We start from the raw sequence: 16,946 nt of genomic DNA on the forward strand, positions 1-16,946 counted from the left end.
ACATTTACTCCTTCCTCCCCTACGGTAACTTCCTCGGACGTACCAATACCTTTTGCTTCTTCGTCGCACGTGTGTACCCGCTACTGTCACTGTCACTACCGCTACCTGACCATGACCCTGAATCGGAGTCGGAGTCGGAGTCGGAGTCGGTATGGGAACCACTACTGTCCTCGTCGTCAGAAGAAGAAGAAGAAGACCCACTCTCATTGTTGTCCACCACAATCTGGTAGTCAAAGTTCTTAAACATTCTGGCATCGCCCTTAATGTACTGGAAGAGCAATTTATTTTTCATAGCAGGCACAACATTTCCAAAACTCCTATACCAGCGCATACGGCAACTTTGCTTCTGCGGTTTACTTCCAGCACGCCAATTTGTGGAGTATCTTGGTGGCTGCCTGGGACTACATCTTGACTCGATCAACAGTACAAACCCACTCGTCCCACTTACGAGACCCGCTTGGACACGTAACAGACCTCCGGACAAATTCCCTTTCAGTATTTACACTTATCTATAATCAAGGGGCGGGTGCACACCTCCGCACAAGGACTCCTGTAAGCACCGTGAGCAGATCCGACGTAATACCACACAATGTCTCACATCTAAGGAAATAACAGGCAATGCTCGCCGCCAATACTACTATCGATTTGTAAGGGGAGAACTTCCCTTCACGGACCGGGACAAGCCCTCACATGATAGCTTTACTCATCGCCGTGAACACACCCCAACCCGCCTTTGTGCCATGATAGCAACCAACACGTTTCGGGTCAAATTGCTTGACTATCGTACTAGTGGATGCCTCTGTCCGGTGTGCCCCGGAGATTAGACTTTTCGTCCAGCCACTTTGCTTGTAACAGTTTCCTAATAAAGCGTATTCTGGTGGGCCCTAATCTACCCTCGATTGGACCGGACTTACTACTACAACTACAGAATCGACATAACTACCGCGACATATGGACTCTCCAATAACATCTCGGGATCTTCCTTCTCCGTGAACAGCGGGCACCAATTTATACCCATTCAGTACTGGTCAATGAATATCACTACTGAAATACTTTTTTCCAGATTTCGGTACAGACCAAATCATCTAGACTTCTGGTACCGCTTCTGATACATCCCGCTATAGCTAGCTAGGATATTCTAATTATATCAGTTGTGTGATGTGGTATCGGACAGCCCCCAACGTTCAAAACGTCTCAGACCGACTCAGCCCATATTACCACTACAAGGGTGGGTCAGCTTTGTTCCACGCAATGGCACACAGGTTTTAGTTCTCACTTAATGATAGAGGTTTTCTGTATCCATCGTCGTGAACTAATGCACCATATGTCTTCCATCGTTACATCATTCGCCCCGAGCTTCTCGGGGCAGTTCGATAGTCTTAACTTCCCCTGCAATTTTCCCAGAACCTCTCCAACGAATATGAAGCCTGATGTGAATGTAGTAGATATATCAAATTTACCTAAATTTTTCCTTATACCCTGCGGGAAAAACTTTTTTTCTTCTATTTTTTTCTTTTCGACATTTCGACAGTAGCTTTTTTTGAACCAGGGCCAACTTTAAAAAACTGAAATCTACTCAATGAAAACCCCTTTTATTTCGATTGGTTTAATATATAAAATACACACGTATAAATCGGGTGAAAGAGCCACAAGGCAGAGTTCGGTACTGAGGCGAGATACCGAACCTCGTAGGTCGTCCACATGAAAGAATTCATGAAAATATCGGTCCAAGAAGGCAGTATTAACGTCTTGAAGTTGTATCTTTTTAGAGTTTGTCGTTTAGTTTTAATAATTTAAGTATACGAGAATAGTCAGTAAAAAAGTTAGGTATGCCTCGTGAAATCAGCAATACTCTGGGGTATTAAAAGGCTGAGATATTGCGTATATAGATTCCTCGCAGTACTGGTTTCGCCGAAGGAATTATATTTATGTTTTTGTCGTCTTGGCGAAGAAAAAAACACTATGTTTTGTAGGACGAATTTGAGAACGAACAACATACTATCATTAGAAAGAACTTTCTTTATATATAAAATTCACTGTTCATGTCTCTAGTTATTGTACTGAAACCGATAATTAGCCACTTATCAAAAATTACCGACTTGCCATCATCAGGCTGGCAATCTGGTTGGATGGTGGGGGATAAACGAGGTAAGACTGTTCATTTCGATTCGGTATGATGAATAGCTCGTTTAAGTTTATACATGTTTAATAGATATCTTTGTCAAGCACCCTAGTGGTATGCTGACCCTTTAACTTTCATCATAGCGTTATATCTCGTCTCCAACTAGTGTTCATTGTTTACTCGTTCATTCACACATGCCCTCGTGGCATCTCGCCTACCTAAACTTTTACAATAGACAACTAGACAGCACACGCCACGCTGTATCCTACCTCGTTGACCATTCCAAACACACGCTATCCTTTGTGGGTTTTGTTTGTAGTTGTATTTCCTTTCATATTCCAAAACTGATTTTAGAGCCGGTTTTGTATACTCATATGGTTCGGTACCCGGACATTACATCCCCCCAAGTGCGAGTGACCTACGGGCGGGCACAGGGCATTTTGATGACGTACCAAACGTCCCTGAATAATAATATCAAATTGAGCACCATTTCAGGTGATGTTGCCGTCCTTACTCCTCCGCGGGCCGAGCTATCCGTTCACGCTCCTGTTGCTTTGCCCGCCATCGGCTGTTAGGCAAGCCGGCACTGAAACATCGGCCGCAGACCCTTGTTGATAGTTTTGACTATGCTCCCTGGCTAAAGCCGACCAATGGCACCAATGGCTATTAATACAAGCTCTCCAGCTACGGTTCTCCGGACACTCCATACATACCACTATAACCTTTTGTCGTTCCTGGCACGGAGCATCCTGAAAGAGAATCTCATCTATGAGCCAGTTTGTGTAGACCGACACATTCATGCGTCGCCCCGCCGCATAATGCTCAGGCTGTTTTAGGCTCGGTATGCTTTCAAGTCTTTGCATGTTGCTGATATGTATGTGCATTGTGCGGCTTATGCCTGCCATACATTTGAAGATGGGTGACTGCCGCTGAAAAATACGCATGCAATATTTGCAGCAAAAATAAAAATAAATAAATGAAATCCATGTAACTGACAACCCCATTTCAATTTTATTACTATAGATAAACACAACACATTTAAGGAAAGCAACATAAAATCAAAACATTTTAACTTTTATATCTCAACTAAAGTTGTTTCGTCGGATCGTGTCATTATCTGTTTATTTTGACAGTAATTGATTATGATGGTGAACGTATAGAGTTTGAGAATTATGCAGTACATACTGATATCATCTCTTAGGAATCCCAAAGAGATATATGCTACCCGATTAGCTACCCTAATACGGTATAAGTGTGCACGATGGATCAGATAGAAACACCTATCTGACATGAAGAAGTATCATGCTAGCTAGTAGAGAAAATGGTGTTGCAGTCTATTCCTTTGAGGAGAGATTACACAGATAGTTTCTAAAGAGAGTCACTTATCGGGTTAGTTGCGGTATATCGTATGCTAGAAGTTATCTCGCATTTACCCACGATTTGGTATTAGAAACACCTATCTGACATAAATAAATATCATGTTTCTTAGTATATAGAGTAGCGTTGCAGTCTATTCCTTTGAGGAGGAACTACTCGCACAGTATTAAAGAGGGCCAATGGGGCTAGTTGCGGTACATCGTATACTAGTGTTATCTCATTTCACCCACGATTTGGTACTAGAAACACCTGTCTAACACGAAGAAACCATAGCCAGCTATCGGTAACTGTATACTATCTGGAACATTGACTTCGAGTACAGGAATCGTGATTTAAATTCAAAAGCTACGGCGGATATTTTAAATATCGTTTATACTTTTCCCATACTCAGGGCTTTTGCTAGATAAGCTACTATCTATAGGAAATATTTAGCAATATCTCCACAGACGCAGCAACACAGCTAAATGTTGTACGCGAGTTCTGTAAATTGTTCAGTCTGCTTAAATACTTCAGCTTAAACTAAATGTCAATTTTCAGCTAGGCGTTAAAACTAGAAATTAGGTTTCCCAAACTTAGAGCTATTTGCTAAATAAGCTACTATAGGAAATATCTAGCAAGATCTCCACAGACGCCGAAACACAACTAAATGTTGTACGCGAGGTCTGTAAATTGTTCAGTTTATTTAGATAGGTTAGTTTAAACGTATTCTCAAGCTTCAGCTAGGCACTAGTACAGTTTAAACGGAATCTCAAGTTTCAGCTAGACACTAATACTAGAAATTAGTTTTTCCATATTCAAGGCTATTTGCTAAATAAGCTACTATAGGAAATATATAGCAATGTCTCCACAGACGCAGCAACACATCTAAATGTTTTACGCGAGTTCTGTAAATTGATCAGTTTATTTAGATAGGATAGTTTAAACTGAATCTCAAGTTTCAGCTAGGCACTAATACTAGAAAATAGTTTTTCCATACTCAGGGCTATTTGCTAAATAAGCTACTAAAGGAAATATATCGCAATATCTCCACAGACCAGAAACACAACTAAATGTTGTACGCGAGTTCTGTAAATTGTTCAGTTTATTTAAATAAGCTAATTTAAACGAAATCTCAAGTTTCAGCTAGACACTAACACTATAAATTAGTTTCCCTATATTCAGGGCTATTTGCTAGATAAGCTACCATAGGAAATATCTAACAATATCTCCACAGACGCAGCAACACAGCTAAATGTTGTACGCGAGTTTTGTAAATTGTTCAGTTCATTTAAATTGACCATCTGTCAACTACTACAGCTGCTACAGTTGTCAACTACGATAGCTGCTACAGTTATCAACTACTATAGCTAATACAGTTGTCAACTACTATAGCTACTACAGTTGTCAACTACTATAACTGCTACCGTTGTCAACTACTATAGCTTCTATCAGTTGTCAACTACGATAGTTGCTACAGTTGTCAACTACTAAAGCTACTACAGTTGTCAACTACTATAGCTACTACATTTGTCAAATACGATATCTACTACAGTTGTCAACTACTATAGCTACTACAGTTGTCAACTACGTTAGCTACTACAGTTATCAGCTACATTAGCTACTACAGTTGTCAACTACTATAGCTATAACAATTGTCAACTAATAGGGCTACTACAGTTGTCAACTACTATAGCTACCACAGTTGTCAACTACATTAGCTACTACAGTTGTCAACTACTATAGCTATTACAGTTGTCAATTACTATAGGCACTACAGTTGTCAACTACTATATCTACTACAGTTGTCAACTACGATAGCTACTACAGTTGTCAACTACTATAGCTAGCTAGCGGCTGCAGTTGTAAACTGTCATAGCTACGACTGCAACTAGTATAAGATATTAATATATATTTTATTCAACGTGGTGTAATCTTGCACCATATTAGAAATAAATGGATGGGAGTCCTGAAAGGGCGGGCACACAATGGTTTTACAAAAAGCTGATTTTATCTGTAGCGAACACTTTCTCCCAACGGATTTTAAGTAATATGTTCGAATTATGATCCTCCTCGATATAAAGTCAAAGCTGGTAAGCTGCCATCGCAGAAGCTCGGAGATTATCTTAGCCCAAGCCTGCAGAAAGCATCTCGCGTTGGGAAAATAACCAAGAAAAACCCAACTACCACCACCACAACCACTGGCACTACATCAAATACACAACAAATAGTTGCGACACTTGCACAGTCTTCGCTGTCATTAACTACCACCGCTGCTCAGTTGTCAACTCCTGAATCTGCTACAACTGCTCAGCTCTCTATGCCTACATCTGCTACAACTGCTACTGCCACACCTGCTGTACCCGCTGTTGCGCCAACTCAGAAGAGACAGAAACAGTCTTCACCAGTTGCTACCCGAGCCCGCCATAGTGAGCGGGTAAAAGAAAACTAGTTCAGTTCGTAGTCAGTATATACTTTAGTAGTCAGTATATAACTTTGCAATTAGTACATACATTTGTAGTTTATGTACGTGTAGTTTAGCTATAATCTATAGCCTTTATAGCTATAGTTTATAGTTGTTTGAAATCTGAACGGCAGTCAGTATATACTTAATATATAATCAATACACATTCAAAAAGCAAGAAGCAAGTAAACTATTTCCTTCATTTCAAAGAATAGTTACCTTTATCAGCAAGTGTACAAACAACAGTGGGATCATGAACATCATCTGGATTGGAGCCGCTTTGTGTTTGGTTTATAGCCAAACTTTTTCACAACAAAGAATCGCGTAGGCTATCGAGTGTCGTCAGCTTTGTTGCCTGTTTGTTGCATGCTTGTTGCCTGTTTATTGCCTGTTTATTGCCTGTTTATTGCTTATTTGTTACTTGTTTGTTGTTTGTTTGTTGCTTATCTGTTGCCTGTTTGTTGTTGAATCGGTACTTGCTTTTATTCAGTTTGTTGACGGTTTATAAGCAGTCAGGTTGGCCTGACATTGCGAAGGATGCAGGCGATTGTTTCGAAGTGAGAGGACCGCTCTCCCTTCGTTTCAGACCACTATATAGACTCGACTGAAACAACAGCATACATAGCTACCCTCACGATCGACATGTTGCTCTTGTTTATCAGCCGATCTGCTGATAGCAGATCGGACTGTGTAGTATTCGGTTCAGTACAGGACCGAACTTCTTCGGTGACGTCACTAAGACCGAACATCTCACTGAGATTACATGAGAAATTATTTTCTCTCATGACGGAATAAGCACAAGTTATGTCTCACGTGACGGAATAAGCACAAGTTATGTCTCATGTGACGGAATAAGCACAAGTTATGTCTCACGTGACGGAATAAGCACAAGTTATGTCTCACGTGACGGAATAAGCACAAGTTGTGTCTCACGTGACGGAATAAGCTTGACTAACAAACATCGTTTTCACCCCTCATAAATACAGGGGACAAGGCAACATGCTACCGTACTGTGAAGCGCGCGCTTTCGCACAGAACTTTATTAATAGTCAACTAACACCCACACACCAACACAGACTTCTGAAAATGCCAACAGCAACCAGAGCGGGCGTGTATGGTGGGGGGGAAGGTAGTGAAGGCGCGGATGACTTGGGAGTCAGCCCAATGGGGGGAGGGCAAGCCCAGGCAGTAGTTCGGGCCAGCCTACACCGGCGGGGGCACCCATCTTAGCGTCAGCAATGCGTGTAGAAATAGACAAGAATATTTGTCAAGGCAGTCATGTTCTCGTGAGTAGGTTTGTGTCCAAGTTGGAGCAAACAGCACCGGTGCCCATACCAACTCTACACAAGATGAGGGTAGGCATCTATGGTCAACAGCCAGAGCGTTGCATGCCACTAGTGGATGCGGAGCTCAGACGATGATATGACCAAGCCATTAACGATTGTGATGATGATGAGGAAGACCAACTCATTCAAATCAGTCTGTGTATTAGTGAGCTAGAGCTCATGCATTCACGCTTGGGCGATCAGATAAACAAACCACCCCTTGCAAAGTTACTCAAGACTTTTGAATTTCCTAAGATGCCTAAGGATAGTTTCTTTAGAATGGAAAACTGTGAAGATATTATAGAGTTCACTACACAGTGTAGCGAGCTATTCTTAGCAAAGTCTATGCCACTGTGCCAGTACCCAGCACTAGTGAGAAACCTATTAATGCAACAGAGAAGACCAAACCAGTACTCAATAACTTAAGAGATTCTGAGACACATGCGACTAAGCCCTTCAACAATCCTGAGCAGTTCAATAGAATCATTATTGACCGACTCAGATCACATCCAGTAAACTATCTATTGGATAAGTTTCTCAATGACATGCAGAATAAGAAAATGAACGTCGAAGTGCGCACAGAGCGTGTGCACAAGACAATGGCGATGTTAACGGAGCGTTACCGCAACTCAGACAAGGAACCCATACATTTCCAAATCCTCAAAGTACAAAGGTACCAAGCACTTAAGTACTATGGACTGCAACCAGTGGTGAACACCCTAATCAAGGGAGATAAGCAACCAGATGGGAGTGAAGGGCACTTGTCAGATATAGTAGCACCCAAGTTTCATACCATGACTGAGCCACACATAAGAACGGCGGCTGTGACACAAGCAGAGCGTATGTTGAGGGAGCAGGTGCGAGCATTAAACAACAAACGTAACAACGCACAGACAACCACACCAGAAGAGGCACTGAGTTTTGGAATTAGGATTGGAACATTTCTGATATTAGAGTCATCAGAAATATTAGCGGTATAGCTGGTAAGCTATACCGGGACTCCCGCATGTAAGAGAAACGCTCAAGTAAATCCTGAGTCTAGTGAAAACACAAAACAAGACTCAGTTCGGTTCTCTCAGACTAAGGACTTTTCATAGCTGAGATAACCGTACTTGAGAAGAGGTCTATTATATCCTATTGTCTCGTACCTTCCAGCTACTTTCCATACTCTACATAACTTTCATACTCCTCTCCAACGAATACGAAGCCGATTCGCAAGTAGACATAATTTTTTCTTCTTCTTCCCAATTTGAAATAGATAATAGTATCCCTATTAAGTATACCGTCGGTCCGTACTTGTGTTTTGGCTCTGGTGGTGTGGAGTTGCTCATAATTCCTTCTTATTCGACATGGATATACTCAACACGTAATTATTTTGGACTCAGAAAAGTATACTGATTGTAAAGTTTGTCCTTTACTAGCTATGTGGATGTAGAAAATATACAGCTTATATATTCAGCGAATTAAAAAACTCGTGGATTCCTTGGGGGGGTTTTTTCCAGCTTTTCATTCAGAACCACGACGAATGTATGCCAGCTTTATGCCACAAAATGGCACTCGAGTTTTAGCTCCCACCCGATGGTAGAAGTATATCGTTGTATATTTCGCCCCGAGCTTCCCCGGCAGTTCGACAACCTCAACTTCTCTTCAACCTTCCCAGAACCTTCACAACGAATATGAAGCTTGTTGTGTATGTAGTCATATCATGATTTATCCCAAATAGAAACAATAATATTATCCATATACAAAAACTAAATTCTACTCGATGAAAAAGAAACATTTTTAAATTGTTGCAAATTATTTAAGTGAGCTTTTATTTTGTACGAGTTTTAATGTAGACGCGAAAGCGCCGCGTTTTAGCACTCAATATTGAGTATTAATGCTTGAATTACTTCTGCAATTCATTAGAAGACTATCCATATACATATACATGAACAATCCTTCTCTTAGTGGGGGGGGGGGATCTATCATAGAGTTAGGTATCCGTACCCCAAGAGCGAGGTGAATTCACATAGACGAGTTGATTTAAATAAAATTGAGAGATTATATCGAGTACAAAATCAAAAACGAGCCGAAATGGGTTGCAATTAATTTAACAACTGCTTATATATTTCAGGAATGAAATCACGAGGGCGAGACTCTAACACTTCGCATTCGTATGCTTAGTATTACAATCCTCTGTCATTTTGATAACCAAAATGTTTAATCACACTTTATATTCATTTGTACAATGTGATTGTTATTCCGTGTAGTATGTGTATTTCTAGTAAAGTCTTCTGTGACATCTAAACAATTACAGCTTGGGTGGTGATATTCTATCATCGCCCAGTGAGATTCTAACACCTGGAGCCATTATTTCACATATAGAAGTCTTCTTATCTGCTAAAATAAGGTGAGTGGTTTATGTTCTACGTTCGATATTTTTCATTAAGGCAAAGCGATCGGATATACATTGTATTTCTGAACCAGGATCAATCAATGCAAGGACTTTATTTCGGTTACAATATACAGGAAGTATTTCACGCTCATTTAATGAGTCTTTGTATTTTCTTTATAACGGTTGCACCCGGTAGTACCTTCACTTCAACGTAATGTCGGATTTCTTGTCGCACGCTTTAAAGTGGTATTCGTTAGCCTTCTCGTGCTAATAACATTTAGCGATATAGTGCTTACAAGTGGGTGCGTATCTGCCATTCTAATAACCGCTAGGGGTTAGTTGGTACATGTCAAACCCAGACTACTCGCCTGCACACTTCTTCACTTGCTTGTACGGGGGTTCTTTCTCGACATGCACCTCCTTATTAGGTCGCGTGTTCGGAGGTCAGACTGGTCACATAGTTTCTTACTAATCACCTTCTCCTTCGAGGTTACTCAGTCTACAGAGTATAAGTTGTATACAGTTTGATAAAACTGATTCTAAATGAGGTGAATCAAGTGGACTCATGCCCCTGATCTCGTGGCTTGTTCGCGTACTTGCGGAGAAGCTCACTGTACAATCGTTCACGATCATTACTGCCAATGTTCATACAGAACACATATATGGTATTAGAGTGTAATGTGGGGGGCTAAGAATAAAGTGCAAATGTATCTAAAGAGGGGTGCGTTCGAATGAATGAGCTATGATCTCACCCTCAGTTCTATACTGGGTGTTTGTACTAGTGTTCAACCACTTCGGTTGGTCAGGGTAAAAACTCATATGATCAGCATGAGAAACATTATGCAGAACACTTTAGTACTCTGATATCGAAATTACTGATGATGAAATAGAGAATAACTTTCAAGATGGCATAGACGATAAAGATGTACAGCCAAAATACGCTTGTGATGGACAGACACAACATACGCGGCCTACTACAATCATTACGGCCAACCAAAGGAATATAATTGCCAAGTATGATCAAGACAAAGCTATCATAAAAAATATTCAGAGGCAGTCGACAAAGAACTGAGCATTTCTAGCGAATCAAATTATTTTCGGCAAAGCATGAACTGCATGAAAGTAACCTAGGCCAATACCAAACCCCAAACGTAAATAACAGTTAATTCAATGTGAATATCGAAGCTAAGATGTCCATTGTGGTGGTCGAGCCTATTTTTAAACCAGCATTCAACCAATACGTTGAACAGAAAACTATAGGACATAAACCACAGAATAGTGTATAGGCTTTCAGAGATTCAAGTGAAGTACCACCAACAGTTACTTCAAAGTGCCGTTTTCAAATCCTTAAGTATTGCTGATTCACGAAGCACACCTAACTTAAAATAAATAGAAAATACCACTACGTTTCCGTCAATACTGTCTCGTTGGATCACGCTTACAATATCTAATGTCCAAGCGCTATATATACGGTGTTCGGAATGTACCAGAATTCTCCTAGCTCACAGTCCTGATTGCAAGTAATCTTAATCAGGAGCCAACGGTCGAATAGCTAAGACAATTCTCAGGTAGGCTTGTGGAACTTGAACTCGTCATACGGCAGGCGCTTCACGACTGATGCGATGAAACAGAGAACAAACAATGTGCCATATATTATGACTCTATTGTTTGCAAACAAACTGATACACGAGTTGCATGACAACGGTTCAGTTTCGTCAGAGTCATTTCCTTGGATTGAAATTCCATCTGGTAAGTTTCTCTCTCTATGCTATTTGGTATTTATTTTGTATAGGTTTTATAAGGTACTTTGCTTGCTGTGTATATCTACATAATGGCAAAATGTTATATCACTTTACTTTAGATCCAGCCAGAAGGGGAACTATCTAAATCACTTCCGGCGCGTAGACTTGCCTAGCATACAGCTTCTGATTTTCATCGCAAATCCTGATTATGTTCATTGGTCCCCTGTGGTGTTGGAGATGAATTAGCAACTGGTAGATCCTTGCATGCTAGTGTATATTCTGGATAGCTTATATGGTTCAACGACATCATGCTACAATAAGCAAAAGATTGAGTCTACCCTTAATTTTAATCGGTCTAGCGAGAATTCACTTACATTAGCCCCTCAAATCCACATTGAGGTATCAAACCAAGACAATTTCGACTGCGGTGTGCACACACTTGTTAATTTGCAAAATTAATTAGTAAATCCACGCCAATTCCTAGATCAGCCCGTTGAATCAACTACTCAAGATATATATAGCGAGAGAGCACCAATTCACTCATTCTTCAACTTCTGTTGGAATGCAGTGAAGAAAGATCGGGCCTCTAGGGATAGTGAGACTACATTCGAAGATGTTGCTGTCGAATCAAACGGTTTTCACATCTTGGAGAAAGATAAGAGCAAATCCAACTTTGTGGACCAGAACCGGGATTCCAAATGTACGAGAGAGACCATAGATGACAACATCAATTTGTGTGCCGATTCAGGAGCAAGATGTGGTGAATACGCGTCAATAACTACATGTCAACGTACTCCCCTCTACAAAGGTAAGTCGTTCGTTATTTATTGAATATTAACTGATTATCTTTTGGTTCATCGGGTCATGTGTCTAATTTGCATTATAAACCCTAAACTGGGTTTATGCCCAATACTTAAAATAACCCCTAAATAAACCCTATTGAGTATACCTCACAGTTTTTAAGGTTTATCATTATTGCGGATGCCGAAGCAAGATCACCCGTGACGAGTCGCGCCAGTTGTGCCCATAGTTGCCTTAAACAAAGTGATTTTGTGGAGCGCGGAGATCAGTATGACCCAAAACCCACCGTGAGGTTTTCTTTTAGAGCCCATTTGTCAAGCTTCTCGGAGCACAAGTTGATATATGCGCCACAGGTGCAATCTATTAAGCACTCCAAACACAAAGAATGGCTTGCTCATATATGTACCTTATATATAAAAATTCCAAACGTAAGCTCGACATTTTGCTCCGACAGTATTATAATGTAAAGTGTTTAGTTGGAGTCTACGGTGTCTTTTACCCTGGAAAAACTTATTTCGCTGTTTCTAATAGTAAAACAATCACCACCCCAAGGCACATTTTGGCGTGTTTTGGCGTGTTTTGGCGCTTATAGAGGCGTATTCCCAAGGACTCCTTAGATGTTGGCTGGTGTGATCGTGGGTAAGCCGAAAGTTTCAGGTTTTTTCTGCAGCTGGGCTACGTTGATCCTAAAAGCGGACGTTGGTGCTTTCTCCCTCCCCGCCTTTTTTTTTTTGGCTTTGCAGCCACCTCATTGGTCTTGGTGAGTAGGCCAGTGTTCTTCTCCGTCTCTGGTGAAGAGTTCTCTTGTTGGTTTGGGTGTTGATAGTTTCTTCGTTGGTAGTACGGGTTCCCTCGGTGTCCATGACGGATGGTATTGCGCAATTTTTTTGGTCGGGTTGTAACTGCAGTTGTGCATCCTCGTGGGACTCGGAACTCTCATATATACTGTGGTGTTATTTATCGACTTCACCCATTGGCTCATCGATTCCCTCTTTTACAAAAAATTTGTAAAATCTTCATGATTTAACTGCAAAAGCATTTGCGCCGTAAGCGCATAACAACTGATTATCTTTTGGTTTATCGGGTCATGTGTCTGATTTGGATCATAAACCCTAAACTGGGTTTATGTCGTCCAATTCTTAAAATATACCGTAAATAAAACCTAATGGGTATATCTGACCACAAAGATCTACGACAGGATCAGAATCCGAGACGGATATGTTTCTGAATGATGGTAGTATCTCAATAGAGCAGCTGTATGAATACGACAATGATCAGAACAAACAGAGAAGCACGAGTTGGTCTGAGCTCAATGAAACGCCAGGGCGGCAGGATGACCTCCCGAGTAGAGAACTCGTGAATAAACTTACCCACAGATTTTAAATCAGCTCTAAAAGAGAGAGAGGGTGAAGGTGCTAGCACGTGTTATTCCGTCTATGACAAGAAATAAAAGATCAACATTTTTAGAGGGGTTTCTCCAGGATGACATCGCCGACTCCAATAACATTCAGTTTTTACAGCGTGCTTCTGCACTTTTGGTCAATTACACTCTCCCCCAGTGTATGTGTGTAAATTTTCACGGATCATCCATTGGTTTTTTTCTCGGGTGGGGGGTGGAAAAAAACAAAAACAAAACAAAAACAAAACAAAACGGGGTAATTGGAAAACGTAGCGTCGGACCCCAGTAGACGTACGTTACTATTCACTACCCCGCTAGAGGGTGGTGGATAGAGATAATATTATTTATTTCAATTTGGATAAAGTTTTATATGTCTACACGTACATCAGGCTTCATATTAGTTGGTGAGGTTTTGGGAAAATTGAAGGGAAGTTGAGATTGTCGAACTGCCGCGAGAAGCTCGGGGCGAGTGATGCAACGATGGAAGACATTCGATGCGTTAGTTCACGACGATGGTTACATAATACCTCTATCATTAAGTGAGAACTAAAACCTGTGCGCCATTGCGTGGTATAAAGCTGGCCCACCTTTGTAGTGGTAATATGGGCTCAGTCGGTCTGAGATATTTTGAACGTGATACCAAGGAGAGTGAGGATGTCATCCGCAATTCTGTTTCGGAGCGGAGTTGGGGGCTGTCCGATACCACACCACACAACTGATGTATTGGAATATCCTGGCTAGCCAAAGCGGGATTGGGGTACCTCCAGTAACTTTATAGCAGTTTGCAGAATTGTTTTTCGATCCAATGTCAAATTATTTGTCACCAAGCTGAGACTTAAATACATCATATCTGCGCAATGTCGCGCGTGAATCTAAACCCGCCAACATAGGGTGTAGGTTAAATAGTAAAATAGCTACCTTTACACAATTCATAGAATACAGTCAACTGATGACCTGGATTGATTAGGGGTTAAGTTCATATTTCTGCATCAAGAACTCGGTACCTGTATAGCGGTTCCAAGAAATATTTTTCTTTCCAAAGTCAAAAAATTTCATACATCACACTACATAATATTGTGTGCCAATGCTCTTAAAACCAACAGCATATGTTGTATATCAAATAGTTATTTAGCCAACTTCGTTGATGAGAACAAGCAATTTTTGAAAATTGGCGTGACCGAGTGTAATTGTTTTTCTACTGACGGAATAGCGCAATTTTATATCTAAAATACGATTCAGTCCACTCAAATAGATCAGTCACGGGGCAAAGCTACGCGCACACGTCAAATTTATACTCGATCTATCAAATCGAAGGCGATGACTTACGCCAGGTACTTCACGAACGAGTAGCCGTTAAATCTAGCTATATTGTATTAGAGGAAAACTTAGCAGATTCGAGCACTGCTTTGGGCCATTTGTAATTGTTTTAATTTTCAAGACGAACCGTGTAGTTATACTGGTGCTAAACACTGACAAAGAAAGGAGAGTTGATTAATTTAGAATATAGGGGGTTCTAGAGGCTTAGATCGACAATAGCTGATTGAGAAAGTGGAAAATCCTAGCATAGCAATGCAATGAATTTTCTGCTGAAAATCATATCAGGCTACGGACCCAAAGTTATGAGCTCACGTCAATTTGTTGTACAACAATTTAGGAAATTGAAAACGACGATTTTAGCTAGATATTTTTTTTCTTGGACGGATCTACCATAACGATGGCAGCTTAGCCTGTACATCTAGGTGCAGTGAATATATAGTAAAATTTAGCAGACTTTTGACTTCTCATGACAAATATGTAGCTACACTTATAGCGGATCACATAATTATTTTTCGTTTTAAAGTCAAAGTATTTGTCACCAAGCTGCGACTAAAATACAACACATCGTCACAGTATCGCGTGCGAGGTCCAAACCGACAACATACGGTGCATATCAAATAGTAGAACAGTCAATTTAGTTAACTTAGTTGATGAAAACAAACAATAGAAGATCTGCGTGAGCGAGTGTGATCGTGCTTCTACTTGTGAAATCCTATATTTTTCAATATGGAACTGTTTGGTGCACTCAAATGGATCAGTCACGGGTACAAAGCTACGAGCACACATCAAATTTGTACGCGATCTATCAAATAGATGACGATGATTTACGCCAGATATCTCACAGACAAGCAGATGTTAAATCTAGGAGTATTGTATGAGAGGAAAATATAGGGATAATATCATTTTTTACAATTTGGGTACATGTCTACATTCACTTCAGGCTTTTCAGGCTTCATTAGTTAAGATTGTCGAACAGTCGCGGAAAGCTCGGGGGCGAGTGATGTAGTGATGGATGACATACGGTGCGTTATTTCGCAACGATGGATACATTACAAAACACCTATATCATTGGGTGAGAACTAAAACTTCTTCTAAGTTTTAGTGTGAAATAAAGCTGGCCCATACTCGTAGTGGTAATATGGGCTGAGTCAGTCTGAGTATCTTTGAATGTGATATTAAGAAGGACAAATTTGTCATTCGCAATTCTGGTTCAGAGTGAATTTGTAGGCTGCCGGATAACACACCAAAAAACTGATGTATTTGGAATGTCCTGGTTAGTCATAGCGGGAAATATCATAGGCGGTACCAGAATTCTCGAAGATGTTTGTATCGAAATCTGGAAATAGCACTTCAGCAGAGCAATTGAACAGTTTAATTAAGTGGCCAGGATCGAGCACCGCTGTGGACCATTTATTGAATTTTGATTTTTCATGACAAACAGATATAGTTATACTGGTGCTGAGCACACGCAAAGCAAGGAGAGGTGGGTCTAAATCAGTTGACAAATCAGCTGACAAATTCAGAATATAGGAGTTTTTGAGGTTTATATCGATAATAGCTGGCTAAAAAAAGTGGGAAATGCACGGACATCGTTTCTAGCATAACAATACAATATATGTTATGCTGAAAATCTATATCAGGATACGGGCCCAAAGTTATGCAGTCACGTCAATTTGATAAACAACAATTTAGGGAATCGAAAACGACGATTTTAGCCAGGAGTTTCACGGACGGATCTACCTTCAATTACGATGGCAGAGTGCCCTGGAAATCTTGATGTGGTGTATGAATAGTAAAATTTAGCAGACTTTTGACTTCTCATTACAACAATGTAGCTATACTGGTGGAAGCAAGGGCAAGCCTAATTCAGTTGACAATATTAGTTAACATGATATATTGAATTGTTCAAGGCTTTGATGGCAATTGCGAAGCAGACAATGTATGGATATGTGTACGCAGAACAGTACAATCATTATTCTGTTGAGAACCACACAGAGTACAATATATATATATATATATGTTGGAACGAAGGTTGATCAACCTTCG

General features: G+C 40.5%; 2 protein-coding genes across 2 annotated transcripts; one reads left to right on the top strand and one right to left on the bottom strand.

Moving 5' to 3' along the window:
* Window positions 1-4: 4 nt before the first annotated feature.
* Window positions 5-247, bottom strand: SARC_01655 (hypothetical protein; the record flags this gene model as incomplete). The annotated part of the gene is made up of 2 exons (XM_014304604.1): window positions 5-19; window positions 50-247. 2 exons carry the CDS (start codon window positions 245-247, stop codon window positions 5-7), a joined length of 213 nt encoding a protein of 70 aa, XP_014160079.1.
* A 7,562-nt stretch (window positions 248-7,809) lies between these two features.
* SARC_01656 (hypothetical protein) lies at window positions 7,810-8,244 on the top strand (the record flags this gene model as incomplete). The annotated part of the gene is made up of 1 exon (XM_014304605.1): window positions 7,810-8,244. One exon carries the CDS (start codon window positions 7,810-7,812, stop codon window positions 8,242-8,244), a length of 435 nt encoding a protein of 144 aa, XP_014160080.1.
* Between the last annotated feature and the right edge of the window lie 8,702 nt (window positions 8,245-16,946).

The sequence above is a fragment of the Sphaeroforma arctica genome, assembly GCF_001186125.1.
Source record: "Sphaeroforma arctica JP610 unplaced genomic scaffold supercont1.68, whole genome shotgun sequence".
NCBI lineage: Eukaryota > Ichthyosporea > Ichthyophonida > Sphaeroforma > Sphaeroforma arctica.